The sequence below is a fragment of the Ursus maritimus genome, unplaced genomic scaffold (assembly GCF_017311325.1).
Source record: "Ursus maritimus isolate PB19 unplaced genomic scaffold, ASM1731132v1 scaffold_23, whole genome shotgun sequence".
Classification (NCBI taxonomy): domain Eukaryota; kingdom Metazoa; phylum Chordata; class Mammalia; order Carnivora; family Ursidae; genus Ursus; species Ursus maritimus.
In genome coordinates this window covers 38,327,312-38,352,598 of record NW_024424786.1, presented here as the reverse complement: position 1 = coordinate 38,352,598, position 25,287 = coordinate 38,327,312, and the positions used below count along the sequence as shown (strand labels likewise).

Here is a 25,287-nt window from a genome sequence, read left to right as displayed (position 1 = left end):
CCCCCCCCCCCCCCCCAGCTCCTGAGGGTGCGCATCGCACTCCCGCCTTCCCTACTATTCTCTACCCACAACTCTCCGTGCTCGCGCGCCCTCTCCTCATGCGCCTGCGCCCGCCATAGTCCCGCCCCCAAGTCCCGTGGGCCTCTGCGAGGTGGTATTTAAGCATCTCGCGGCGGCCTTTCGGTCTCATTTTTCTATGGCGTTTGGTAAGTCGCTTATCCCCCCTTCCCTTCTTCTTTATTTTCTTAAATCAAATGAACGTAGCACGCCTGAGCGATTTAGGTTGCATTTATTGGTTGGCGAGACAGGGGTAAGATCTCGGCCATGGGCCTGAATCCGCAAAGCAGCAGTGGGGTTTTGTGAAGGACAAAATGGCGATGGCGGGCCGTGGCGACGGCGGCGGCCCTCTTTGTGATGAGAACCTTTTCACAGACCTGTACTGAGCTCCGTGAGGATAAGACTCTCTGAAGAGACGGGCCTTGCACAGCCGAAGTCCAACACAGTCGTAGCCCCGGAAAACAAAGCGATTGTGAAATCACGGGTGTTGATTTAATGTCCTCTTGTCTGTAGGGTTCGGGCGCACATTCGAACGCTAAAGAATGGAAAAGAGCCTGCTTCTTAGGGTAAGTGTTTATGGCCATCCTTTACCACTCTTTCTCCATTGTGGAGTTTACGCAAGTCCCGTGGGATGTGCTACGGGGATGATACTTAAATTGAACTCTCTCTTTCTGATGGATCAGTGGAGAAAACATAAAAATTCTGAGTAGCACCATCCCGCTGCAGACGTTTGGGTTTTTAGCGCGGAGGTGTTAGAGCACGAACGTGAGACAGACCGCAAGGTATGGAACTAAGGGGTGCTCCTCCTTTTTTTTAGATGTGGTTCAGCTCAAAAGACCTTACAGGTTGGAGGATGGGACAAGACCTATCACTGCAAGCTAGGCATTACAGTGATGCTCCAGGTGGGTATGTAGTGATTTCCGAAGGGGTGGGCGGGCATGGTGTCTAGGTGGGGTTTGTTCTTGTTCAAAGTGTGCTGACCACTCAGTGATGAACATAAAAAAAGACAAGCATATGGCTGAACTTGGTGATGTCATCTTCCTACTGAGAAGTGGGCCAGGAGTACTCAAGGGTCTATGAGTGACTGTTCTTAGGTACATATAATGCCTGCCTTTTCTGTTTTAGCATCTCATCACCAGGCTTGGAATCCAACAGCCTCCCAAAGTGAATACAGGTAATTAATTGTTCAAATGGGGGATTGGAGTGTTCTCTCCAGTTTTGCCTACAACCAGGAGGACAGATGGCCAGTGGAGCAGTGTTGCCTTTTTGCTCCTTCCAGCTTGTTCCTCTTGGAATGACTTCGCTGTGAAGGGGGAGAGCAGCCCAACAGTACAGTTCTTGTGAGGGTGTGCTCTCCCTCACCCATATGTCACTGTCAGATGATTTGAATAGATATGCTGATCCTCTGTGAGGTGCAACAATTAATAGCATGTTAGAGTTCTGATGGCAGTTTCTGTTAACAAAGAAACTTTTTTCCATTTTCTATTTTTAGATAACCATCTGTTCCCCCTTTTGCAGGTTGTCCTGATGGTGATACATGCATCTATCTTACAGTAAGTAGCTTCTTCCAGTACTGTGATTAATATATATGTGAATTCATCGTCCAAAGGACGATTTTATCATTGTGGGTGTTTTTGTTGTGACCAGAGACTTGATTGACCCCGTATAGATTTCTGGTTCTTTACTTGTAGTGATGTCTCTTGATCTGTTTCTTCTGAGCAATTTTATTTTTTTTATTTTATGTAGGCTCAATGCCTAACATGGGGCTCAAACACATGACCTCGAGCTCAAGAGTCAATTGCTCCACAGACTGAGCCAGCCAGGCATCATCCCTTGATCTATTCTTCTAGATGTTCATTGATGATTCTGCCCAGGATTGAACTCTTGGAAAGCGTTAAGAATGGTGAGTAGTTGTAACCTTAGTGGTTGTGACTTGCCAAAGTATGTGCCAGTGAGGAGAGCATCCTGTCTTACCCCTGTTCTAGCCCTAGAGCCAGTAATGGTGAACCCACTGGGGCTAACTGGGAGAGAGGATGAGAATTTGTTTCATAAGGAACTGTCTGAGGTACAGCATATGCCTTTCAATAGCATTTGCTTGGCTTTTTTAGTTTAAGTCCATTAACCAGGGGCGCCTGGGTGGCACAGCGGTTGGGCGCCTGCCTTCGGCTCAGGGCGTGATCCTGGCGTTATGGGATCGAGCCCCACATCAGGCTCCTCCCCTATAGGCCTGCTGCTTCCTCTCCCACTCCCCCTGCTTGTGTTCCCTCTCTCGCTGGCTGTCTCTATCTCTGTCGAATAAATAAATAAAATCTTTAAAAAAAAAAAAAGTCCATTAACCATAGCTAGAATGGATTTGGCTGTTTGGGAACCTTCACTAATTATGTAATCTTCTCATTCAGGAGTATCTTGTTCCTGTGTGCTACCCAAAAGCCTCCGGAGTTAACAGGTGAGTTGATTAATGTCTGTGGCTCATGCCACCAAACAGGCAGTTTCCATGATGAATCAAACTAGCTCACTATGACTTACACAATGAAAATAAGTGAACACCTGAGAAACTGGAGAAGGCAGGAGTGGAGGGATGCTATGTGGAAGGGCTTTTTTATCCACCTGCATTTTTTTCTTTCTCTAGGTGCTGTTACCAATAACCTGCTTGATTACTCAAAGGTGAGTCGGTTCCATATGTGGTACGTGGAGCATATTGGGTAGAAAAAATACCCTTTTGAGGACCTAAATGCATGATGACTTACATGGAATCTCGTTCGGCTGATGACTTGCTGTTGAGACTCGGAAATCTGATTTTCCTAGGAATGGTAGTTTTAAGTGGAATAACTTTTATTGTTAGAGGTAAGCTTTACCGACTCTGTTCTTAACTGTTTCAGGTGCAGTACCTTGTGTGGAGCCCAAGAATGATTTGAGGTAAATAAATGCCTTTGTACCACTTCATTTAGCTGCTATATAAAATTTGCCATGTGTTTTGGGGGGGTGTTGGGGGTGGCAGTTTGGTCTGGGTAGCTATAAGAAGACCTTACTGGCTTACTCCAGAGTCTTGTTTGTGGCCTTTCTAAACCACCTGCGACAAGCCCCCCCACCAGTGATGAATTCAATACCGCCCCAGTCTGATCATTGTGACTGAAAGGTATTTTCTGAGCTGTGAGCTTGTCCTGGAATGAAGTGACCACAGTGGTAAGTTTTTATCAAGTAGGCTTTAAGCCAATAGGAAGTTCTGTAGACTACCTGGTGGTTACTGTAAAGTGTGTGTGCTGAAACCTTACAGATGTGCCTTTGCTCTAAGCAATAGGGACCCCTGGGGATGATTGAGAGGCTTACTTCTCAATCATTTTTTTGCAGGAACCCTCAGCTACTTTTCTGCTCGGCTCCAGTCTAAAGTCAAAGGTGAGTAAGTCTAGATGCAGAGTGGACCAAACTAGAATTTCCCAGTGAAGAAACAGTCACATGTCTTACCTCCTGTCCTAGTCCCAGAGCCTGTAAAGGTGAACCCACTGGGGCTGGCTGGGGGAAAAGAGGATGCTTGTTCCGGAAGGAACTGTCTGAGGGATCGTAAGGGATTTCTAAATATGGGAAAGGGGGAAATAAATCACTTGCTAAAGTCGATTGTATTTGTTTTCCAGGCCTGAAGAAAGAACAAGGCATAGGTATGTATCTGTTCAAATGTTGGTGTTTAGTATTTGACTAAGATAAACAGAAAAGTATACCTGGAAGCAGGCTTTTTAACATGAACTATTTTAAAGGGTAGCCCTGTATAAATCCGACATAATGCTTTCGTTCTTCTTACCTAATAAGAAAACTCACTTTTTTTCTCTTTTTTTTCCTGTATAGGAATCCAGTTCTTCAGGAATATCAAAAGGAAATTTTCAGGTCATTTTTTGTACGACCTAGTATGGAAAGTAGCTTATATTTGTTTCAGCCTTTCTAAATAAAAAGTTTAACCTTCATTGTGGTTCATGTGTTTGAGTGTGTAGCTGGGCAGAAGGAAATAATCCTGGGGAATTTGCCCTTGTCAGCACTGTTCTGTTTAGTGTGGCAAGTTGCCGACTGCTGTCCAGCTCAGGAAAGATTGTTCAAGGAGCCTCAGTAGATCTTCTAAGGTTTCCCACCACCGCCTGCCATGTGCCTTACTGTATGAAATGTCTGCTGGGTTTGGGTGATAACTTCAGCAGGCTTGGCTGAAGGCACTAGGAGCCAATGGGTCATGATCCTCAAGGATCCCTTAAAAAGGTGGCTGCCAGGTTTTGGTGTTTGACTGCCCTTTTCTGCACGTGAAACTTCAATGTGGTTTCTGTGGAGTCTGCTTTTTCTGTAGGATTGGGCCTACAAACTTTGAATTTCTGTTCCTGTAGGGAGCCTCTGGGTCTCTACATTCTTCCCTTTTTCTGGAATTCTCTGGGTTCTTTCATGGAGATGAATCATTCAGGGGCTCACTGCTCAAAAGTCACTGCTGGGGGGTAGGGGCGCCTGGGTGGCGCAGTCGTTAAGCGTCTGCCTTCAGCCCAGGGCGTGATCCGGCGTTCTGGGATCAAGCCTCACATCAGGCTCCTCTCCTATGAGCCTGCTTCTTCCTCTCCCACTCCCCCTGCTTGTGTTCCCTCTTGCTGGCTGTCTCTCTTTCTGTCAAATAAAATCTTTAAAAAAAAGTCACTGCTGGGGGCACCTGGGTGGTTCAGTTGGTTACACATCTGACTTGATGTCTCAGGGTCATGAGTTCAAGTCCTGCATTGGGCTTCACACTGGGCATGGAGCCTACTTAAAAGTCAACTGCTAAAAAGCCTATTTTGGGGGCGCCTGGGTGGCACAGCGGTTAAGCATCTGCCTCCGGCTAAGGGCGTGATCCCGGCGTTATGGGATCGAGCCCCACGTCAGGCTCCTCTCCTATGAGCCTGCTTCTTCCTCTCCCACTCCCCCTGCTTGTGTTCCCTCTCTCGCTGGCTGTCTCTATCTCTGTCAAATAAATAAATAAAATCTTTAAAAAAAATAAGCCTATTTTGGCCAATAATTGTCAATTTATGCTGTTGGTGTAAATAAACTTTGGAATAATCCTGCTTGTGTTTGTCTCCTTCCATTTGTTCTTCCAATGGGAAAGCAAAACTTGTATTCACTTAGGACATCTGGTAGGGGTGCTCAGTGAACACCTACATAAATGTGGTTTGCACTGAACCTCTTTCTGTCTAAATGTGCCATTATATTGGCATAAATTTAGGAAGTGAATGGGTACTTGAGAAATTACAATCATTCAGATGGGTTCCCTGTCCCCACACATACCTGATCATTTCAAAGTTTTTGCTTTTTATTTTTTAGAGATCTGTTTTAGTGGGGGGGGGGAGTCCTCAAGTAGACTCCCCGCTGGGCACAGAGCCCAACAGAAGCTGGATCCCAGGACCCCAAGACCTGTCACCCCGGTGCCCCCAAATCTTGCTGTTTAATTGTCCGTGGGGAAGCTGGCTTTGGGGATGAAGGGCAGTAGAGGAAATTGTCAAAACAGAAGCACTGTTGGGGGGGGGGTGATGTGTGTGCTTAGGTCAATGCTTCATCTTTAGAGCAGTTACGTAGTTTCCTACACCTGGAGGCTCAAATCTGCATACAGGTACACAGCCTCCATCACTGTCCCACCAGGCAATTCTCATAGTGAATATCTTTCGTTGCTCAGGGTGAGAGCGGATACCAAACGAAATCAGGGATTCCCATCCATATGTAAATGTTAAAGAATGCATACTGTGTCAGAACTATAGTTGTCCATAGAGTAACTTGGGGGTGCCTGGGTGGCTCAGTCAGTTGAGTGTCCTGCTCTTGGTTTTGGCTCAGGTCCTGGTCTTCAGATCCTGGGACTGGCCCTGCTTGGGACGGTCTGTGTGTTTGGCGTGGAGTTGGCTTGAGACTCTCCCTCACCCTGTTACCAACAACCCCCTCCCCTCAGCCTCAAATAAATAAAATCTTTTAAAAAAATCATTAAAAAAACCTATAAGTCAACTTAATTAAAAGAATACACATTTGGAGCACCTGGGTGGCTCAGTCGGTTAAGTGTCTGCCTTCAGCTCAGGTCATGATCCCAGAGTCCTGGGATTGAGCCCCACATTGTAGGGCTCCCTGCTCAGCGGGGAGCCTATTTCTCCTTCTCCCTCTGCCCCTCCCCCTGCTTGTGGTCTCTCTCCCTCTCTCTCAAAATCTTTAAAAAAATGAATGTGGAGGGGGTGCCTGGGTAGCTCAGTCGTTTGGGCATCTGCCTTTGGCTCAGGTCATGATCCCGGTGTCCTGGGATCAAGCCCCATATCGGGCTCCTCCGCTGGGACCCTGCTTCTTCCTCTCCCACTCCCCCTGCTTGTGTTCCCTCTCTTGCTGGCTCTCTCTCTCTCTGTCAAATAAATAAAATCTTTTAAAAACATGTGGATTTTTTGCTCTTTAAATGGTAACCATAAAGATCTCAGCTCTGTGGGGAGCCTGCTTCTCCCCCTCTGTCTGCTGCTCCCCCGGCTCTTGCTCTCTCTGATAAGTAAAATCTTCTTTAAAAATCTAAAATTGAGGGGCGCCTGGGTAGCGCAGTCATTAAAGCGTCTGCCTTCGGCTCAGGGCGTGATCCCGGCGTTCCTGGATCGAGTCCCACATCAGGCTCCTCTGCTGGGAGCCTGCTTCTTCCTCTCCCACTCCCCTGCTGTGTTCCCTCTCTCGCTGGCTGTCTCTCTCTCTGTCAAATAAATAAATAAATAATCTTAAAAAAAAAAAAAATCTAAAATTGAGTTAAAGGGGGGATGTAAAATGGGAGGAGGAATGTCATAAGCCTTTGAATATTATGTGACAATTTTTACACTGTATCAGTTTCATGAAAATAAAACATCAAATAAATTTAAAATGTATGCACATGGAAAGAATATTCTTCCCTTGGCTTCACTTTACCTGTCATCAAAGCCAGTAATTCTCTGTGAACTCCCCCACTTCCCTCCACCTCTGCCATGAGAGCCACCCCTGCCCAAGTCCCCTCCAGCTCTTGCGTGGAGGATCACAGAATTCTTCTCCCTGTTTTCCCCAGTAGACTATGAACATCAGGAAGGCAAGGGCCACGTCTGATTTTATCATTGTAGAGTGTGTGCTCAATAAGCACAAACAAACGAACAGCCTCCCAGGAGCAAATGTAAATTCTAAGTTCTTAAGGCACCTGCACAATCAGCCATCTGAACTTGGATAGGAAGAGGCAGGGGTAACAGCAGACAGAGGGTGAAGGAGCCACTCCCCACTTGCCTTGGTTTCAGAGGAGGAACAGGGGTGCTGCTTCAGCCCTGCCTGGGGAACCGCACCGCCCCCCCAAGGCTGCGCTTGGCTGTAGCCTGGGCAGAAAGTGAAGGCTGCTCAGCTAGGGGGCTGTAGCCTGCCCGAGGTTGGGCAGAATTTGAAGGTTGAGATTGAAAGGAACAGATTTTTGCTTTTGCCCCTGTTTTTACTGCTGTTTTAACAAATTACCACAAACTCAGTGGCTTAAAGCAAAACAACTTATTTTACAGTCCTGGAGGTCAGATGTCTGAAACGGGTCTCCCTGGGCTAAAATCAAGCTGTGTTGGCAGGGCTGCATTCCGTTCTGGAGGCTGTAAGGAGAACCTGTTTCCTTGCCTCTTCCGGCTTCTAGAAGGCCGCCCACATCCCTCTGATGACCCCCTTCCATCTTCAAAGCAGCAATGGCTCATCCACCTTTTGCATCACTCTGACGCTGGCTCCTGCCTCCCTCTAGCCCTGAGAAGGACCTTTGTGATCACAGGCGCCTACCAGATAATCCAGAATAATGTCTCCCTCCCCAAACCCTAATTTAACCGTATCTGCAAAGTACTTTTGCCATGCAAGGTAACACATTGCGAGGTTGTGGGAATTAGGACCCGGGCATCTTGGTTGGGGGCAGGGTTCTGCTGGCTGCGCCCTCTTCATTCAGCCCCTCCCTGGAGGCTCTGGGTTTACTTATGGGGACCTGTAGAACTGCCTCTGTTTATTAACATCAGGGACACACTGCTGAGAATCCTGTTCTCTAAAATCATCTATCACAGACATCTTGCTAATTAAGAGCAATCAGTGAGAACGGAAGTTCCCGCCCGGTTACTTTGACACAGAGACTCGGCCTCTATTTCCAGCCCGCGTGTAGAGCTTGTTAAGGGAGGTTTCGGACAGAACGTTCCACATTTATATTAACATAGTTCCCAAGGAAACGGGACCCCAAGTCCCTTCTCAGGCTCGGCCTGATCTCCATCCCTTTCATACAGCCAGACTTTGCTTTGAGCCTACACAAAAACTGCTTCATTGAAGTTTTATCTATGCTGGCCTCACGCCCTCTCTCCCACCGGGGTTTAAGAATCGGGAACGTCCGAAAGGCCTTTCTCGGGGCCGCTTTTCCCCTCTCCGAAGGGCCCACCGGTGGGTGACGGATGGCGCAGACCGCAAGATATAAGCGGGTTGGGGGTGGATGTTACAATCGCGGGGGCGGCGAGGGGAACTCAGCCATAAAGGCCAGCCTGCACGGTCAGCTCCAGGCCGCGCGCAGTGTGCCGGTGCTCACGAGCGCCGCACAAGCGCGTGGTACTAGCCCCATTCAACAGAGAAGGACACAGGCGTCCAAGCAACCGGCCTCACGTCAAGTCACGAACTAGCGAGCAGCGATCCCAACCCGGTTCTTCGAACTCCAAAGCCTGTGCTTGGGAGCCGCAGCCTCACCAAATAAAGGCCCGGGAAAGGGGCGCCGGCATCCGCCACACCGTCCTCCACACTACACACTAAGGCAGAACGCCACCCCACACCCCGGGGAAACCGCCTGAAACCCCTCAGGCTCGGAGACTGGCGCGACAGTAGGGAGAAAAAAGAGGGCACGCCCACATTGCAATACCGACTTGTATGTAGACCAATCGCAAGAAAGTAAAAACAGTGGTGGGGCGGGCTTATGTAAAACACACCGAGGACGTACCGGCAGGCAAAGCAGTAAAGAACAGTATTCAAGGTTGTTTTTTTTTTAAATCTAGCTATTATTTGAAATAAGAATAATGGGAAAATAAATTTTAGACGTACTGCACATTGTAAAGTAATCTAATCATTATACCATCAAAATCACCACAATCATAAAAGCTATACTAAGGGTAAGGCTCGCTGGGGCTGAAACAACACGGTATCGCTTCTCGGCCTTTTGGCTAAGATCAAGTGTAGTATCTGTTCTTATCAGTTTAATATCTGATACGTCCTCTATCCGAGGACAATATATTAAATGGATTTTTGGAATTAGGAGATGGAATAGGAGCTTGCTCCGTCCACTCCACGCATCGACCTGGTATTGCAGTACTTCCAGGAACGGTGCACCCCTTTCGGGGGGAAATAAATGGTGTACGAAAATTAGAAATCAAAATCTTATTTTTTGGTGTGTTTTATATCTAGCTACAGGCTTCAAAACGTTGTCGTCTTTGCTTAATTTTCAATTTTTTCCCCAAAATTTGTTGTTAATTTTTCCTTTTAAGCGTTTATTACTGCGTTTCTTTTTTCTGAACAACTTAAGAATTGCTTCGTGACACTAGGATCTAAAATTGATAAATACTGCATAGAAATAAGCTAAAGCAAGCTATATTACAGGAAAACGACTTGTAGTTATTACTACCCACCTTTTTGGTATTTTTTAGTCATGTTTGATGCGTTCTCACCGCAGGACGGTTATTACAAAGGAGACATCCCCAATTCGAAGTGAAGTAGTTTTCTCTCACACTTTAACACCAGCATTAGTCTACCTTTTGAAAATTAGGAATCACAAATTATTTGCTAGCGTTGGGGAGCGTGCTTCGTTTGCCTTTCCCTAGCTTTCCTTTTTACCCTGTAAGGGAAGACCACTGGGTCGCTATGTCTAGCCTAAGATAGATAAATGGGGAATGTGACGCTCATAACTCTCACCAGCAGCTCTGCAGCTGAGCTGCAAACCAAGGCTGCTTTTCTGTGGAGACCTGTGCAGGTAAGAGTGGGATGTTTTTATTCTTACTGATAAAATTTCAAAGTTTCTGGTTTTCTAATTTCAGAGAAAACTTCTCTGTAAAGAAACAGTAGTCACTCAAAGAAGGGGCTCTTACGACATTTTAAAGTAGCAGTTTGTCCCTGGGAGAATACTGTTTTAATTTTGCAGATTTTTACTCAGTTGGAGCTGATTTTTACCATCACCAAACCTCAAAATGAGGAAAGAAAAACGACGCCCCTACCTTCAACTTTCCAGATTTCTGTTTTAAGATCGTCGGTTTCAATTTCCCCATCTTTCTTCCTTTTCTTTTATACTCGAGGTTGAAGCCATGAGCCTCATTAGTGATTTGAATTGTTTCTGAAGTGCGCTCTTCTTTCTTGTACAGAAAACAAGAGTACATGATGCTTTGGAGCAGGGAGACGGACAAGGCCTGGCTCCACCAGGCGTGGTCCGGTTAGGATGCCTTCTACTCCAAGTGCAAAACTGTCAAGTTACTCTTCAGATCACAAACAAGTATCTCCAGATTTTGTCTTCGTAAAGTAAAACGCAGTTAGGGGATCTTTATTCTTCCGGTCTTGTTGTTGTTGTTGTTTAGTTTTTATTTGAGTGATCTCTACACCCAAGGTAAGGGCTTAAACTCACGACCCCGAAACCAAAGGTCGCAAACTCTTCCCACGGAACCAGCCAGGTTCCCTCCCTCCGGCTCCTTAAAACTCCCGGAGAAGGCGTTCTTCCCGATGGGACTCGGCGCGCGCTGGTGACGCGCACACTGCGCCGGAAGTACGAGCCGTGGGCTGCCGGGCTCCGTTATGGCGGCTGTAGGGGCACGCTGGAACCATGTGTGGGTGGGCACCGAGACCGGGATCCTGAAAGGTGGGTGGCTGAGCCCGGCGTCGGGAACTGGGGGGTATCCTCCGCTCGCGACCGCGGCGCGACTGACACTCGCCCCCCGCAGGGGTAAACCTTCAGCGCAAACAGGCGACGAACTTCACGGCGGCGGGACAGCCGCGATGCGAGGAGGCGGTGAGCGCCCTGTGCTGGGGCGCGGGCGGCGAGACTCAGGTAAGCGGTAGCTGTTCGGTCCCGAGCTGGGGGCCAAGGGACGGCAGCCTCGTTTTGATCGCCATCCTGCTCTCCTTTGCCCGCAGATCTTGGTGGGTTGCGCCGACAGAACCGTGAGGTACTTCAGCACGGAGGAGGGCCGATTCCAGGGCCAGCAGCACTGCCCTGGCGGGGAGGGCACGTTCCGAGGCCTCGCCCAGGTCCACGGGTAAGACTGAGCCCCTCGCTGAACGCTCAGGTCGCAGGGAAGAGCATGGAGGCTCCCGCAGGAAGGCTGAAAGACGATGAACCCATAGTGACACGGCCCGGGGCTGGGTGACAGGTATCTGTGTCCTGCCTATAACAAGCATTTACTGAACACCTGCTGGGTAACAGGCATTGGGCGAAATGCAGGGGCTGCAGGTAAACCAGACACATGAAGTACCTACTTTCATGGAGTTTGCATCTGCAAGAGTTTTGGTTTCTGGCTCCATAACCTTTTGGGTGACCCTGAGCAAGTCATTTAATAGTCTAGAGTATGTTTGAAAACGGAGACTAACAACCACCAACAATATGGTGAAGTTCCCAAAGGAAAGAATAGGAAAGTGCTAGCGGTTAGGTAACTGCCCTAGCTTTCTTCCAAAGATGGAGAAGGCTGTGAATGGTCTGTGTAGGTTTGGTGGTGTTCTGACAAGTGAGATCTAGAAGTGTCTGTGGGTGAGACTTTTGCACTGGGCCATGAAGGATGGGCAGGATTTTGACAGGAGGAGAAAAGGGTAAGTGCATTCTAGAAAGAGGCTACTGCCTGGGCAGAGGCCAAGACTGGTGTCAGGCTACACTGTATTTTGGGAAAGATAAACAGCATTTGGAGGTTGAAACCAAGGATACATTTTAATACAAGATGGGCAAGGTAGGTAGGGATTATATGTAAAGGGCTTTCAGAGCCAGGCTGAGAGATTTGCATTTATGATTTGCAGGTGGTGGAGGGTATTGGGTTTTGAGCAAGGAGGGGTGTGGAGAATGGATTGGAAAGAGCCATTGGGAGGCTGTTACCACAGCCCAGGCAAACGACACAGCCTGAACCGAGGTGCAGAAGGTGGGCAGATGTGAGAAAGAACATAGGCTCGGGCTCCACAGATCCTGGGAGAGACTTGCTTGGGCTTCGTGGGAGGGGTGTGTACTTTGAGGGAGAGATCAGCATGTATTGTCTGGAAGGCTGAACTGGGAACTGGAGAGAAGAAGCTGGTGTTTGACTTTGGCCAGACCATAAATTTATACCAGTCCCACTTCAGTCCTTTCAGAGCTACTGATCCTGACTCCTGGTGACCCACTCAAGACAGAAAGACCAGCAGGGCCGGGTGCCCCCAGATGTAGCTGTGGAATGGCAAAGGCACTCTGCTTTGGAGTGTCACGGACTGGATTTCCAGCTCTGGTTCTGATGTTTAGTTGTGTGGGCAAATCTTGTCATTTCTTAGAGCTTCATTCTCCTTACTTCCGAAACTGGTAACCCCTCCCCGCATTGAGGATATTAAATAATTGACCTGAAAGGAGAAAGCCTTGTTAATGTGAATCTGGGGGTGGGTCGACTGGGGCCCGGAGAAGACTTTCACGCTTTTTTTTTTTTTTTTTTTTTAACCTAACTCTATCTTCTGCCTCTGCCTGCAGCACCCTTATCACATGTGTGGAATCTGGGATTGTCCAAGTCTGGAACGACAATGACAAGGAGGCATCCTCTGACCCAGTAAGGCTCCCCTGCCTTGCTCGTGATGGTTGGGGAAGATGGGGGCCAGGGTAGGAACCAAGTGAGGGCTTTGGGGGAAGAGGATTAAAGACTCTGGAACTGCTTCTCATCTCCGCTCTCATCTCCTGTTCTTCTCAGCTCCTGGAACTGAGTGTGGGTCCTGGGGTGTGTAGGATGCGCCAAGACCCAGCACACCCCCACATGGTTGCCACGGGTGGGAAAGAGAATGCTTTGAAGGTGTGGGACCTACAGGGGTCTAAGGAGCCTGTGTTCAGGGCCAAGAATGTAAGTGACGGGGGTGGGAGGGGCTGGGGCTGAGGTCCAGGGAGGCTGAGGCCCCTGACTGAGTCAGAGACCAGATGGGCTTTAGGGGATGATGCTGAAGGGCTGAAGGAAAGGGCCTATGAGCTTCCCACAACCTGTCCCCCATCTACGCACTCCCCCACCAGGTACGGAACGACTGGCTTGACCTGCGGGTTCCCATCTGGGATCAGGACATACAGTTCCTCCCTGAGTCTCAGAAGCTTGTCACCTGCACAGGGTACCACCAGGTGAGGCACCATCTCACACCTGCCCCCTCCTGGGCTTCAGCGGCCTCCTGGAGAAACAGCCTCCCTGCACAGGTTCAGTCTTCATCATTTGGTACAGCTGCCCACACCATGATCTGTCCCTGTGTTCTCAGAGGGAGCATTTCCTCTATCCGACCCAGCCCTGTGGCTGAGCCAGTGACCTTCTAGTGCACTCTGGGATGAGGGTTCTGGACTGTGAGGCTGCCTTTGCTTCCCACCTGGAAGGGAGGAGAGAAGAAGAGTGCCCCTTTCACAGGAGGAACACAGGGTACAGGTGTGATGAGAGGACACTGGGTGTGAAGAGAACTGGGTTCTGGTCTTGATTCAGCCTCTGATTTGCTTTGGGACCCAGGCCTGACCCTTTCCTCTCCAGCCTCAGCTCCTCAGCTTTATAGAAGGGAGGAAGGGAGCGAGGGTCCAACTGGGGATCTTTACACCTGGCCTCACTTGAAGTCCTAAGACCCAGGCAGGACGGGGTCACTGTATTTGCCCCATTTCCTTTACTCCTGCATAATGAAATCTGATCTTGGTGATATGTCTCTGTTCAGAACACACCCTGAGGGCTTCCTCTCTCCTCTGTTGTTCAGGCTAAATTTCTCTGAAATTCAGTGGTCTCCGACAGTTGGACTAGTTTGCTTTTTCATCCCAAGATGGGAGTCTGGAGGGATGGAATGCTCACACATGTGGACCATGGGAATGCTGCCACTCCCCCCCCCAACCTGGGGGACCTCTTCCCTCAGCCCTGTCCATTCATGCTCCTAAGCAGGTCTCCTCTGCCCACTTCTCCCTGACACTCAAAGAGAGGGTACATTTCAAATGAGAAAGTTTCTCTAAAAGTAGGTCATAAACAAGAAAGCAGTGTGTGAAGGAGGGCTTAAAGATGTGGAGAAGCCGGTGGGGGGGCGCTCTTGGGATGCCTTGGTGTTTTCCAGGTCCGTGTCTATGATCCAGCCTCCCCCCAGCGCCGACCAGTTCTAGAGGCCACCTATGGAGAGTACCCACTTACAGCCATGACCCTCACTCCCGGGGCCAAGTAAGTGTTGAAAGGACAAGAGGGGGACTCAGAGAGGACTCCAGGAGGCTCCCGCTGACCCCACCTGCCTCTGGTCTCCTCCTTAGTTCAGTGATCGTGGGGAACACTCATGGGCAGCTGGCAGAAATTGACCTTCGGCAAGGTAAGTGGACCAGGGAGCCTTGCAGGAGGGCAAGGGGTGGGAGGAAGGGCAGGATTCTGTCTGAGGGTGTGCAGTGGAGTGGTTGAGTCCTCATTCAGGTGCCTATTGGCTGGGTTCAAATCCTGGTTTCACCAGAAGCTATAGGATCTTGGACAAGTTACTTCAACTCCTTATGACTTCTAGCTCCTTTACATGTAAAATGGAGATACCAATGATAACTCCTGTCCCAGCGTTATTTGAGGAATAAATATTGAAACATAAAGTGATTGAGACAGTAAACAATTGGGGTGCCTGGGTGGCTTGGTTGGTTAAGCATCCAACTCTTGATTTCAGCTCAGGTCCTGATCTCAAGGTTGTGAGATTGAGCCCCAGGTTGGGCTCCACACTGGACATGGAACCTGTCTAAGATTCTCTCTTTCTCTCTGCCCCTCCTGCACATGAGCACTCACTCTCTCTCTCTCTTTCTCTCTCTCTCTAAAAAAAAGAAAGAAACATTTAATGGTTGTTGGCTGGCCATCTCGTGCTGATGCCTCCCCCCTTCCCCAGGGCGCCTACTGGGCTGTCTGAAGGGGCTGGCGGGCAGTGTCCGAGGATTACAGTGCCACCCTTCAAAGCCCCTACTAGCCTCCTGTGGCTTGGACAGAGTCTTGAGGGTACACAGGATCCGGAATCCACGGGGCCTGGAGCATAAGGTGAGAGCTGGCTGCCTCGTGCATCCGCATCCCTGTTTCTGTTTCAGTGTGTCTGGCTCCTTAAGGCCCCTGATCTTTTGCAGGTTTATCTCAAGTCTCAACTGAACTGCCTTCTTCTGTCAGGCAGGGATAACTGGGAGGTAAGTAGTTGGGTCTGGGAATGTGGGAGCAAGGCACAGATGTGAGCATTTCCCTGGGGAGAGAAAAAAAAGCAGCAGTTGGAACACAGCCTTGGAACTGTCTGCTTGTCTGCCAAGTTACTTAACTTCTCTGAGGGGTGTTAATAGTTGTAATCCTGACAGGGTTACTGCCAAGTGTTGACATAGGAGCATGGATGGGAATAGTGTCCGGGAGCAGGAGATAAAAGCGATTATTTCCCACCTAGCTCCTCCTTCCCTGTGCATCTGTTCCTGTGCCCCTGATTCCTCTAAGTTTTCTCCCTCTCACCAGGATGAGCCCCAAGAGCCCAAAAAGGCACCCCCAGAAGACACAGAGACAGATGAACTTTGGGCTTCCTTGGAGGCAGCTGCCAAGCGGAAGCTCCCTGATTTGGAGCAGACCCAAGGGCCTCTCCAAACCAGGCGGAGAAAAAAGCAGCGGCCTGGGTCCACCAGCTCCTGAAGAGCCTCTGCTCACTTTGTAAATAAACAGCTCAACACCCACAGTGACCCTGAGCCTTTTGTGATGGGAGAAAGGAAAATGGGGTGGCTGCTCCCAGCGCTGGTGCAGTGGGATGTCTGACGTCATAAAAGCCAGGCCCGGAGCCTGGCGGGCTGGCGTGGGTGGCACGGAGTTCGGGGCCGCTCGGGGCCATGGGCTGCTGCCAAGACAAGGACTTTCAGACCTCCGATGAGCCGGCCAAGGAGGCCGAGTTGGAGGAAGGCGAAGGTGGGATCCAAGACACACCAAGGGGGCCCAGGGAGCGGGGGAAGGGGCAGCCCCGACGGGGACCGCCCAGGAGGTTGGACCGGGGAGGGTAGAGCAGAGCTCAGTGGCCTCGTCATCCCCGCAGGCTTCGAAGGGGTCGATGAGGACCCGCAGGACCGCCGGAATCAAAGGTCGAATGAAAGCCTTTTGATCACCGTGCTGTTTCGGCGGCTGTCCCTGTTGAGCCGTCGGGGGTCAAACAAGAGGCAATCAGCCCAGAGTCAAAAGCAGGGGTTACAGGAAAGCAACCGGGAGGGGATCCTGGAGGAGCCGGAGAAGGGGTGACCCCAGCCCTGCTCTCAGTCTGCCCCAGCCTCCAGAGAATAAAGTTTCTAACATGTACCTGCCCGAGTGCAAGCGCCTCCGCTGCCGGTTCTGGGCACACCAGGCGCCTGCACCGCAGGGGCTGCGGGCTCTTTAAGGCTCCTCCCCTGGGGCTGGTCCAAGCCCCTGGGCCCCAGCTCTAGTTCTCGGGGGCGGGGTCACGGGCGGCCTAGCCAATGGGAAGACGGAATCGCTCCGGCGTTTGGGTGGGGGGGCGTGTCTCTTGGGTCGCTGTGCTCTAAAAGGCGTGGCACCGCCCTCTCGTCACCGGGGGTGGGGTTACGTGTGGGTGACGTGGCGGCTTCTAGTCTTTGGTCGGATTTCGGCGGCTACAGCGCTCGGGGAGGAGGAGGTGACCACCCGGGAGACTGTGGCAGTGGTGGCGGCGACAGGCGGCAGAGAGGAGGTAGGACTCGTTCTAGGAGGGGTCTGGCCACCGCGTCCACTCCGGGCAGCGGCTTTCCGGGGGCGGCGACGGGAAGGGGGAAGGGAACCTGGGGCGAGCGGGCAAGTCCTGCCGGCCCGGCTCGGGGTGAGAGAATACTTCGCCGTCCAATCAGGAAAGCCCCTGTTGAGAAAGACGTCGGTTTTAGCTAATCAGTGGTTGCAGTCCTCCAGAAGGCGGGACTTGGGTGGGGTGGGACTTCCTGTTTCAAATAAACACCCAGAGATTTTTTTCCCCCCCCTCCGCCCACCGAAGTGTTTCCCCCTCAGGAGGTCAGTCACCGTTTTTCCCTCAGGAGTCGAAGGGATCCGCGGATACGAGAGGGACCGGTTAGGGCCTGAGGCAGTTGCACAGGCCGGGCTGGCGCCTCGGGGCCACGGGACCTGCCTCTGGCCCTGTCCCTGCTTCAGGGCCCCCGGCCCGCGCTCTGGCCGCCGGAGCCAAGTTGCTAGAGTCTGAGGAGCGGGACCGATTGGGCCGGAGAGCGGGGCCCTCCCCGCGGTGGGCCGGCCCCAAGACCTGCGTGTGGTTTTGGGCGCGAAAGTCCGTGCCAAGTGCAGAGGGGGCCCGAGGATTCACTGGTGTGTGTTTGGGGCGGGGGGTGCATTTGTGGGGAAGGAGGCTGCTTGGGGAATGACACTCTCCCCTCCACAACAGTCCGAGGTTATGCGTCTCAATGATCCCGCGGAAACGCTACGGATCTAAGAACACGGATCAGGGTGTCTACCTGGGTCTCTCAAAGACACAGGTCCTCTCCCCTGCAACTGCTGGCAGTAGCAGCAGCGACATCGCCCCTCTGCCCCCCCCAGTGGCCCTGGTCCCTCCCCCTCCCAACACCATGTCCTGCCGGGATCGGACCCAGGAGTTCCTGTCTGCCTGCAAGTCCCTGCAGAGCCGTCAGGTAAGGACCAGGAGTGGGAAAGGCAGGAGTGAGCTTTACCGAAGTCTGGGAGAGGATGTGCTCCAGTACTGTTGATTGACATAATTTGAAGGGTGACCTGATGGAGAACTGATCTGGCTTGGACGGGGCTGTAGGTTCTACTAAGCAACAGAAAAGGGGTGGGTGGGTCAGCTACCTAGAGGCAAGGACCTAGACTGTTTTGTGAGAAATTCCCCCCAGAGGGTAGGGTTGCTACTTTTCGAAGGGATATCTCAGGATGAATGGTGGCTGCAGTATATTTGGTTCGGATAAGGAACAGGTTCTAGAAAGAGCCTTTAGCTGAGAGACAGGCACTTTGAATTCTAGTTCCGGAATAGTCCTTCCAAAGTTTGCTCTGTGGCTACAGGGAAGTTAGTCTAGTTGGGCTTACGGTTTTTCTTGGGAGGTGTGGGGGCATTTTTGTTTTTTTTTAAAGTAGGCTCCATGTCCAGTGTGGGCCCCAGTGCGGGGCTTGAACTCATGACCCTGAGATCAAGACCTGAACTGAGATCAAGAGTCAGAGGCTTAACCAACTGAGCCACCCAGGTGCCCCCCAGGTCTCAGTTTTTATATCTATAAAATGAAAGCAGTTTTTTTGATAAGTAGTTTTTATCAAAATTACTTTGGAGTGCTTTTTTACAAATTAGATTCCCTTGTTTCAGTCCAGACATTCTGAATCAAAGTGAGACCTGAGTGACTGTAATTTTAAAAATTTTACTGCTCAGCTCTTAACATCTGCTTTTTTGTATGGTCTCCAAGAGCTTTCCAGTTATCCTCTTTTATTTCCAGATTGGAGGAATAAAATGGTAATAGTGTCTATCATTTATTTAGTGCTTACAGTGTTTGAGGCATCTAACTAAAATACTTTATGGCTCTTATGTTGTTTAATTTTAGCAACAACAATAGGAGGTGTGTGGATTGTCTTCTTTTTATGCAAGAAGAAACAGAGAGTCAGAATGGTTTAAGTCACTTGCCCCAAACCTCCCAGCTAATAAGTGATGGAGTCAAGATTTGAACCCCGGCTACCCGTGTTCAAATCTGAGCTCTAAATGACAACTACTGATAAAATTAGACCATCTGGTGGAGGTACTAGGGAGAATTTAGTGGATATCTGAGGAGCAGTGAGAGCTGGAAATGGGGAGGGGAAACTAAAGTGTCACCTCTTGATGTTGCATTTCAGAATGGAATCCAGACCAACAAGCCGGCTCTGCGTGCTGTCCGGCAGCGTAGTGAATTTACTCTCATGGCCAAGTAAGTTGAGAGAAGTTAGTAGTGGGGTGCCGCAGTGTCTGGGGAGCAGTAGGCTTGCCTCGGGTGGCCTTGGCTGTGAGGGAGGGCCGCATCGGTTGTGCTGGAGCTAAAGTGGGACTAGGCCCTGTCCTGCCCCTTCCCCGTGGTGCCCTCACTAATGCTCGTTTCCAGGCGCATTGGGAAAGACCTCAGCAACACATTTGCCAAGCTGGAGAAGCTGACAATCTGTGAGTGTTCTTGGGGTCTTTCAGAGATGGGGCAGTGCACCAGAGAGGGCTGAGGAACCGTACTCCCTGAGCCTTGTCTTTGACCTCCCCCGTCGTGGCCTCATTTGTCTCTGCAGTGGCAAAGCGCAAGTCCCTCTTCGATGATAAAGCAGTGGAAATCGAAGAGCTCACTTACATCATCAAACAGGTGAGCTGCTAGCATTCCTGTCAGATCGCTTTGATGAGTTCCCATTGCCATGGAAGTCCAGAGCAAGTTTCTAGACCCAGCCCCAGACGTCTTGCTCATCCGTTGAGTCAGTGGACACATATCAGTCATCAACTGTGTTCAAAGTATTGCAGGGCACTTGCCTCGCAAACTTGAGGCAGGGTTTCCCGCCTTTGGGGCTTACTGTCTACAAGAGGTGTCCGGTCCCACAAACTCATACTCACAGTGAGGAGAAGGCAGGTTGTCTCGACCTTACAAAAAGATGAATGAGACTGTTTGAGGACACTGGGGCAGATTTTATAGGGGGAGTGAAATCTGAACTGGTTTCAAGGCTTGCATAGACGCAGTGGAAGAACATTCCAGACAGAAGAAACAGTGTGTGCAGTGGCCCTGCTTATAAAAGAGAAAGCTGAAGTCTTTGTTCAGATGTTATTTGCTCAGGGAGGCCCACCCTGAACGTACTCTTTAGAACTTTAGTACTTCAGTGCTTGGAACTGTGATCTCCCTTTACCTTGCTCTATTTTCTTGTTACACACTTGATACTTTTTAACATTCTCTGTCATTGACTTACTTATGTTTATTGGTTTTGTTACGTCCCATCTACCTCATGCCCCCACCCCCAAACAAAGAAAAAAAATGTGAGTGCCACAAGAGCAGAGATTTTTTTTTTCTTTCTGGTTGTTCACCGATATATCCCAAATGTCTGTAATAATGTCTGGTGTAGGGGAGCTACTCACTATTTGTTGATTGGATGACTGGACGGCAGGAGATGAGGCTGGGAAGATAGATTGGTGGCTGGTTGTAAAGATCATTGTGGGCCTGGGTAAGGAGCATGGAATCACTGAATGCCATAGGCTGCAAGGATGATAAGAATCTGGATTCTAAGTCTGTCTGAAAGACACCCCCCACCCCCGTATAGCACAATCTGTACAGTTGTGATTCTTTCCTTTCCCAGCACAATGTCATGAGAATAAAACATGAAATTGAATGACCCATAGGGGGAAAAACCAGCCTGGAGCATGGATGGGCAGAGAGGCTAGGGAGGAGGCTCTGCTGCTGTCCAGCATGAAGGTGACTGTGGCAGAGGCCAGGGCAGACATGTTCAGGAGGTGCCGTGCGGGGTGGAAGAGAGAGGATACCATGAACTGCTGGACGCTGTTGTGTAGGCTTTGAAGAACCACTGCCTGGATTCAGACAGACGAGTTCAAATCCCAAGTCCACCGACTGTGGTGTAACATTGGGTAAGCCGCCTAACTACTCTTGAGCTTCAGAGTCACATTATCGAGTGACTTACAGCTGCCTGGTTCTGGGGGATCCAGCACTGAACAAGACAGATGTGGTACCTGCCCTGGTTAATTTCCTTTCTTTCTTTCTTCTTCTTTTTTTTAATTGTTATTTATTTACTTTTTTTTTTTTTTTTTTAAGAGCAAGAGGGAGCGGAGGGGCAGAGAGAGAGAGGGAAAGAGAGAATCTCAAGCAGGCTGCATGCTCATCGTGGAGCCTGATGCAGGACTCAGTCCCGACCCTGAGATCATGAGCCAAAATCAAGAGTCGGTCGCTCAACCGACTGAGCCACCCAGCCACCCCGGGAATTTCCTATCTGAATGGGTGAACAGACACTAGACAAGTAGATAGAAAAAACAATCTCAGGGTGGTAAATCTATTAAACAAGGGAAGTGAGTTCCTCAGGGTAGGGACTTACTGTAGATGGGGGTGATCTAGGATAGCCTGTGAGACCTGAATGGTGAAGAAAAAGCCAGTCATCCAAAGATCTGGTGGGAGGGCTTTCCAGCAAGTGGGAATAACAAATGGAAAGCCTCTGAAGGGTGGGCCACCTGAGTGCATTTGATAAACACGAAGGAGGACAGTGTGGTTGCGGCATAGCAAGTGAGGAGACCGGGAGGGGACGGGGTCAGGAAAGGGGCAGGGCCAGACCCTAGAGAGTCTGCGTGAGCCAGGTAAGGAATCTGGCTCGTGTTCTAAATACAGTGGAAAGCTCCTGGAAGATTTTAAGCAGACGTGCTCCGTTTCCGGTTCAAAAGCTTGCTCTGTGGTTGCTGTGCCGAGAGCAGATTGTCGCGGGCAGGCTGTAAGAGGAAGGTCCTTTAGAAGGCTCCTGGCGAATGTTGAGAGAAGGTGACAATACGGTCTAGGGTAGGTTGAGTAGAGAAGGAGGTGAGCAGCCTAGTTCAGAGCATTTGTTGGAATCGGCTGGGTTCTCTGTGGACTCCTACTAGTCTCCATGTGGATTAAGGGGAAAGAGAGGAATTGAGGGTGGCTTTCCGGTGTCGGGTCTGAGCAGCTGGTGACTGGTGGTGGCACTTACCAAACTGGAAAAGGAGGGAGAAGGGGCATCAGCTTTTGGCGGGGTATTAGGAGTTGTCTTCTGTGTTAAGTGTAAGGACAAAGAAAGTTGTAAGCTGCTTGGCGTGCCGTGTGGCACACAGTAGACAAATCCATGGCGCTCGGTGCGTGGTAAGCGATCCGTAGAGTGCGGTTGTGTTGTGGCACAGAGGTGGTTTAGGAGGTATGAGTGTGTGACTTAGAAGCTTCTAGCTTGGGCGCCTCGGTGGGAAGTGGTACCGTTTTCTAAGCTAGAGCTCTGGGGGAGATTTTATGGGGAGAAACCGTGGAATGCAGTTTTGGACATGGGGCTCTAAAGAGGCTGCGTCCGCTCCAAAGGGACAGACCAGTCAGCGGTGGGTATCGTCCATGGGTCTCCAGTGGTTGTGGCTGAAATGCTAACTGGGGGGACTATTGGAATTCTAAAAGTTGCCTGATCGAGTTTGTCTTCAGCCTGTTCCTTGAACGTACTTTTCCGGACCTCTTCTCCCCATCCCCTGGGCAAACGTTCTCTGCCATTCCCTGGCCACCTTCTTTGTGTCTCTTGTCTTCCGGGGCCCATGGCAAGCCAGATCGGGAAGCAGGGGACGCCTTGGTCTGGTGTAGAAAGCCTGGCTGTGCTACTTTACCTCATCCTGTGTGCCCTTGGACAAGTCACAACTTTTATTCTTTTGCAATAATGATTTTTGAAGGGAGTTCTGTGTAAGAGGCACTTTGTTGATGCTTCTGGGAAACCACGGAGACTTTGACTCTTCCCTTCTCCTGACTGCTGTACAGGTGCTTTGCTGGTCAGCATGCTCTGGGTGTGAGATTTTGGCCTTCCAAGTAGTTCTGTGGCCATGTGCCTGGCCTCACAGGGTGCAGTTGAGTTGTAGAGTGAGGGAGGTAAACAAGTCTCTTACTTAGAAATGGATGAGACCAGATTTCGCCTCTTCTGGCTCTACTCCCCACGGACTGAGCCAGGGCAAAGTCCAGAGCTTGGAACATTCCAGCAGGCCCTTCTGGTCTGACTTTGAAATACCCTCACCCCTGCTCATAACTTCCACCCTGTCCTCCCTGCCAGAGCTGTCCATGTGGGAGAGACATCAGCCGAGGACCCCCTCGTTAATAGTTTTTCTGTTGGCTCTCCCTAGGACATCAATAGCCTCAACAAACAAATTGCCCAGCTTCAGGATTTCGTGAGGGCCAAGGGCAGCCAGAGCGGCCGGCACCTGCAAACCCATTCCAACACCATTGTGGTCTCCCTGCAGGTGGGACCTGGGGTCAGTGAGGGGGAGGCAGAAGGGAGAAACGTATTGTCTTTAGCCAACTCTCTCTCCTTTTCTTCTAGTCGAAATTGGCCTCGATGTCCAATGACTTCAAATCAGTTTTAGAAGTGAGGACAGAGGTAAGAAGAATCACTCTAGGAGGGTTAGGAATTGGGATAAGGGCCCAAGGGGGAAATGGGGAGGGAACAAGGGTAAGAGCATCATAGGCCGACAGGAGGGTCTGTCTCTCTAACATGTCTGCTTCCCAGAGGCCTCAGGACCTTTGCATTTCTTCCCCAACCCCAGAACCTGAAGCAGCAGAGGAACCGGCGGGACCAGTTCTCCCGGGCCCCTGTGTCAGCCCTGCCCCTGGCCCCCAACCACCTGGGTAAGTCCCCAGCAATGTGGGGAGCCCTGAGGGGTAAGACTCGGTTACTCTGGCTGTGGTGGCATCCTCTAACCCTGTGAGGGCAGGGCTTATGTAGGAGAATGGACAGGCAAGGGAGATGCCAGGATTTCTCTCTCAGAGGTAAGACCGCATTGCTGGCATTTATGATCCACACTTACTCTCTTCCACATTCTCACTGTCGGGGCTGAATTCGGTCATGTGCAGTAGAATGACTGTTTCTAATATTTTTATTATTGGTTCACATTCTCTCATTTAATTTTCACCACCAGCCTCTGAGAAAGCCAGTATTATTATGCTCTATTTAAAGGGGAGGAAACTGAGGCCCAGAGAGGTTAAATGACTTGTCCAGGATCACAAGGCTAGTAAGTGCCAGAGCTGGGATTCAAACCCAGAGCATGTGGGCTTTGAACCTGCTTTCAAGCACTAAGAAGTGCCTTTTCTTTCTTTCCCCAGGGGGCAGTGCTGTGGTTTTGGGGGCAGAATCTCGTGCCTCTGGGGATGTGGCCATTGACATGATGGATTCTCGGACCAGCCAGCAGCTGCAGCTCATTAACGAGCAGGTACCTGGGCTCTGAACTGGGGAAGAGATGCTCCTCTGTCCCCCACCCCGGTGGGGTGCTAGCAAGAGTTCGAAATGTGCCTTGAGTAGAGTGACAAGCTGGGAGGGTCCTAAAGAGGCAGGCCCTCCCTTGAGGAAGCTCCTAGTGTTCACAGGCTCGCTCTCTCCTCTGAAGGATTCCTACATCCAGAGCCGGGCAGACACTATGCAGAACATCGAGTCCACAATTGTCGAGCTGGGCTCCATCTTTCAGCAGTTGGCACACATGGTTAAGGAGCAGGAAGAAACCATTCAGAGGTGAGATTCTCTTTTACCCCAGACAGAAGAGCCTCCTCTTCCCTGTCGGGTGGCATCCTAAAGGTCCCTGGGGGCAGCATGCTGCCCTTTGGAAGAGTAGAGTGAATCCGGCCTACCCACAGGATCCATTCAACAAGTGTTTCTGGAGCACCTGTTCCTTCTCAGGCGCTGTTCTGGGTGCTGGGGATACAGCAAGGAGTAGAACAGTGAAGTCTCTCCAGTGTAGTTGTGGAATTCAGGGGGGTGGGTGAGCACAGCTGTACAAAAGGGTTGGCAAGAAATTTTTAGGTAGTGATAAGGTCTGCGGAAAATTACGGTGGGATGACATGTTAAGAGAGAGGGACTGAGTAGTTCCTGTCCATGGACTCCTACGCTTCTTCCATATTTTGGCTATTGTAGATAATGCTGCAGTGAACCTAGGGGTGCAGATACCTTTCTGAGTTAGTGCTTTCCTTTTCTTTGGATAAATGCCCAGCGGTGGAATTACCGGATCATGTGGTAGTTCTATTTTTAATTGTTTGAGGGACCTCCATACTGTGTCCCAGAGTCACTGTATCAATTTGCATTCCCACTAACAGTACATGGAGGTTCCTTTTCTCCACATCCTCACCAGCACCTGTTTGTCTGTCTTTCTTTTTTTTTTTTTTTTTTTTTTTTAATTTTATTTATTTATTCAACAGAGATAGAGACAGCCAGCGAGAGAGGGAACACAAGCAGGGGGAGTGGGAGAGGAAGAAGCAGGCTCATAGCGGAGGAGCCTGATGTGGGGCTCGATCCCATAACTCCAGGATCACGCCCTGAGCCGAAGGCAGGCGCTTAACCGCTGTGCCACCCAGGCACCCCTGTCTTTCTTTCTTTCTTTCTTTCTTTCTTTCTTTCTTTCTTTCTTTCT

General features: G+C 50.2%; 3 protein-coding genes, 1 long non-coding RNA gene and 9 other non-coding genes across 14 annotated transcripts in view; 12 read left to right on the top strand and 1 right to left on the bottom strand.

The window, feature by feature from the left end:
• Window positions 1-273: 273 nt before the first annotated feature.
• Window positions 274-10,405, bottom strand: LOC103678206. Its single transcript, XR_572622.2, has 2 exons — window positions 10,266-10,405; window positions 274-592 (listed from the first exon to the last, which is right to left on the bottom strand). It is a non-coding gene; the product is annotated as an uncharacterized LOC103678206 (long non-coding RNA).
• LOC121104860 lies at window positions 694-768 on the top strand. Its single transcript, XR_005837234.1, has one exon. It is a non-coding gene; the product is annotated as a small nucleolar RNA SNORD26 (small nucleolar RNA).
• LOC121104859 lies at window positions 1,040-1,110 on the top strand. The gene has a single exon (XR_005837233.1). It is a non-coding gene; the product is annotated as a small nucleolar RNA SNORD27 (small nucleolar RNA).
• LOC121104858 lies at window positions 1,432-1,506 on the top strand. The gene has a single exon (XR_005837232.1). It is a non-coding gene; the product is annotated as a small nucleolar RNA SNORD28 (small nucleolar RNA).
• LOC121104865 lies at window positions 2,004-2,126 on the top strand. The gene has a single exon (XR_005837239.1). It is a non-coding gene; the product is annotated as a small nucleolar RNA SNORD22 (small nucleolar RNA).
• LOC121104857 lies at window positions 2,547-2,613 on the top strand. Its single transcript, XR_005837231.1, has one exon. It is a non-coding gene; the product is annotated as a small nucleolar RNA SNORD29 (small nucleolar RNA).
• On the top strand, window positions 2,789-2,858 carry LOC121104861. Its single transcript, XR_005837235.1, has one exon. It is a non-coding gene; the product is annotated as a small nucleolar RNA SNORD30 (small nucleolar RNA).
• LOC121104862 lies at window positions 3,142-3,210 on the top strand. The gene has a single exon (XR_005837236.1). It is a non-coding gene; the product is annotated as a small nucleolar RNA SNORD31 (small nucleolar RNA).
• On the top strand, window positions 3,490-3,614 carry LOC121104863. The gene has a single exon (XR_005837237.1). It is a non-coding gene; the product is annotated as a small nucleolar RNA SNORD22 (small nucleolar RNA).
• On the top strand, window positions 9,202-9,392 carry LOC121104875. Its single transcript, XR_005837249.1, has one exon. It is a non-coding gene; the product is annotated as a U2 spliceosomal RNA (small nuclear RNA).
• Window positions 10,406-10,704: 299 nt separating the features above from the next.
• On the top strand, window positions 10,705-15,904 carry WDR74 (WD repeat domain 74). The gene is made up of 11 exons (XM_008707528.2): window positions 10,705-10,897; window positions 10,980-11,086; window positions 11,173-11,294; window positions 12,731-12,806; window positions 12,945-13,091; window positions 13,256-13,357; window positions 14,308-14,408; window positions 14,495-14,550; window positions 15,097-15,242; window positions 15,326-15,382; window positions 15,693-15,904. The coding sequence occupies exons 1-11, from the start codon at window positions 10,834-10,836 to the stop codon at window positions 15,861-15,863; spliced, it is 1,149 nt and encodes a 382-aa protein (XP_008705750.2). The 5' UTR covers window positions 10,705-10,833; the 3' UTR covers window positions 15,864-15,904.
• A 150-nt stretch (window positions 15,905-16,054) lies between these two features.
• LOC121104734 (testis-expressed protein 54-like) lies at window positions 16,055-16,454 on the top strand. The gene is made up of 2 exons (XM_040638770.1): window positions 16,055-16,130; window positions 16,255-16,454. Exons 1-2 carry the CDS (start codon window positions 16,055-16,057, stop codon window positions 16,452-16,454), a joined length of 276 nt encoding a protein of 91 aa, XP_040494704.1.
• Window positions 16,455-16,741: 287 nt separating this feature from the next.
• Window positions 16,742-25,287, top strand: part of STX5 (syntaxin 5) — a 20,247-nt gene continuing 11,701 nt past the window's right edge. The window contains exons 1-10 of one of the 2 annotated variants that reach the window (XM_008707527.2): window positions 16,742-16,899; window positions 17,596-17,839; window positions 19,038-19,108; window positions 19,280-19,335; window positions 19,452-19,522; window positions 23,017-23,133; window positions 23,214-23,270; window positions 23,437-23,518; window positions 23,993-24,099; window positions 24,274-24,395. In XM_008707527.2, the coding sequence (XP_008705749.1) occupies window positions 17,615-17,839; window positions 19,038-19,108; window positions 19,280-19,335; window positions 19,452-19,522; window positions 23,017-23,133; window positions 23,214-23,270; window positions 23,437-23,518; window positions 23,993-24,099; window positions 24,274-24,395 (908 nt within the window). In that variant the 5' untranslated portion in view covers window positions 16,742-16,899; window positions 17,596-17,614. The remainder of the gene's footprint in view (window positions 16,900-17,595; window positions 17,840-19,037; window positions 19,109-19,279; window positions 19,336-19,451; window positions 19,523-23,016; window positions 23,134-23,213; window positions 23,271-23,436; window positions 23,519-23,992; window positions 24,100-24,273; window positions 24,396-25,287) is intronic. The other variant, XM_040639261.1, reaches the window with a different exon arrangement.

Bases quoted from the DNA above. Each gene is read 5' to 3' on its own strand.
- WDR74 (XM_008707528.2), top strand. From the start codon at position 10,834: ATGGCGGCTGTAGGGGCACGCTGGAACCATGTGTGGGTGGGCACCGAG. The intron at 10,898-10,979 runs GTGGGTGGCTGA...CGCCCCCCGCAG, and splicing joins CGAGACCGGGATCCTGAAAG to GGGTAAACCTTCAGCGCAAA. The intron at 11,295-12,730 runs GTAAGACTGAGC...CTCTGCCTGCAG, and splicing joins GGCCTCGCCCAGGTCCACGG to CACCCTTATCACATGTGTGG.
- LOC121104734 (XM_040638770.1), top strand. From the start codon at position 16,055: ATGGGCTGCTGCCAAGACAAGGACTTTCAGACCTCCGATGAGCCGGCC. The intron at 16,131-16,254 runs GTGGGATCCAAG...TCATCCCCGCAG, and splicing joins CGAGTTGGAGGAAGGCGAAG to GCTTCGAAGGGGTCGATGAG.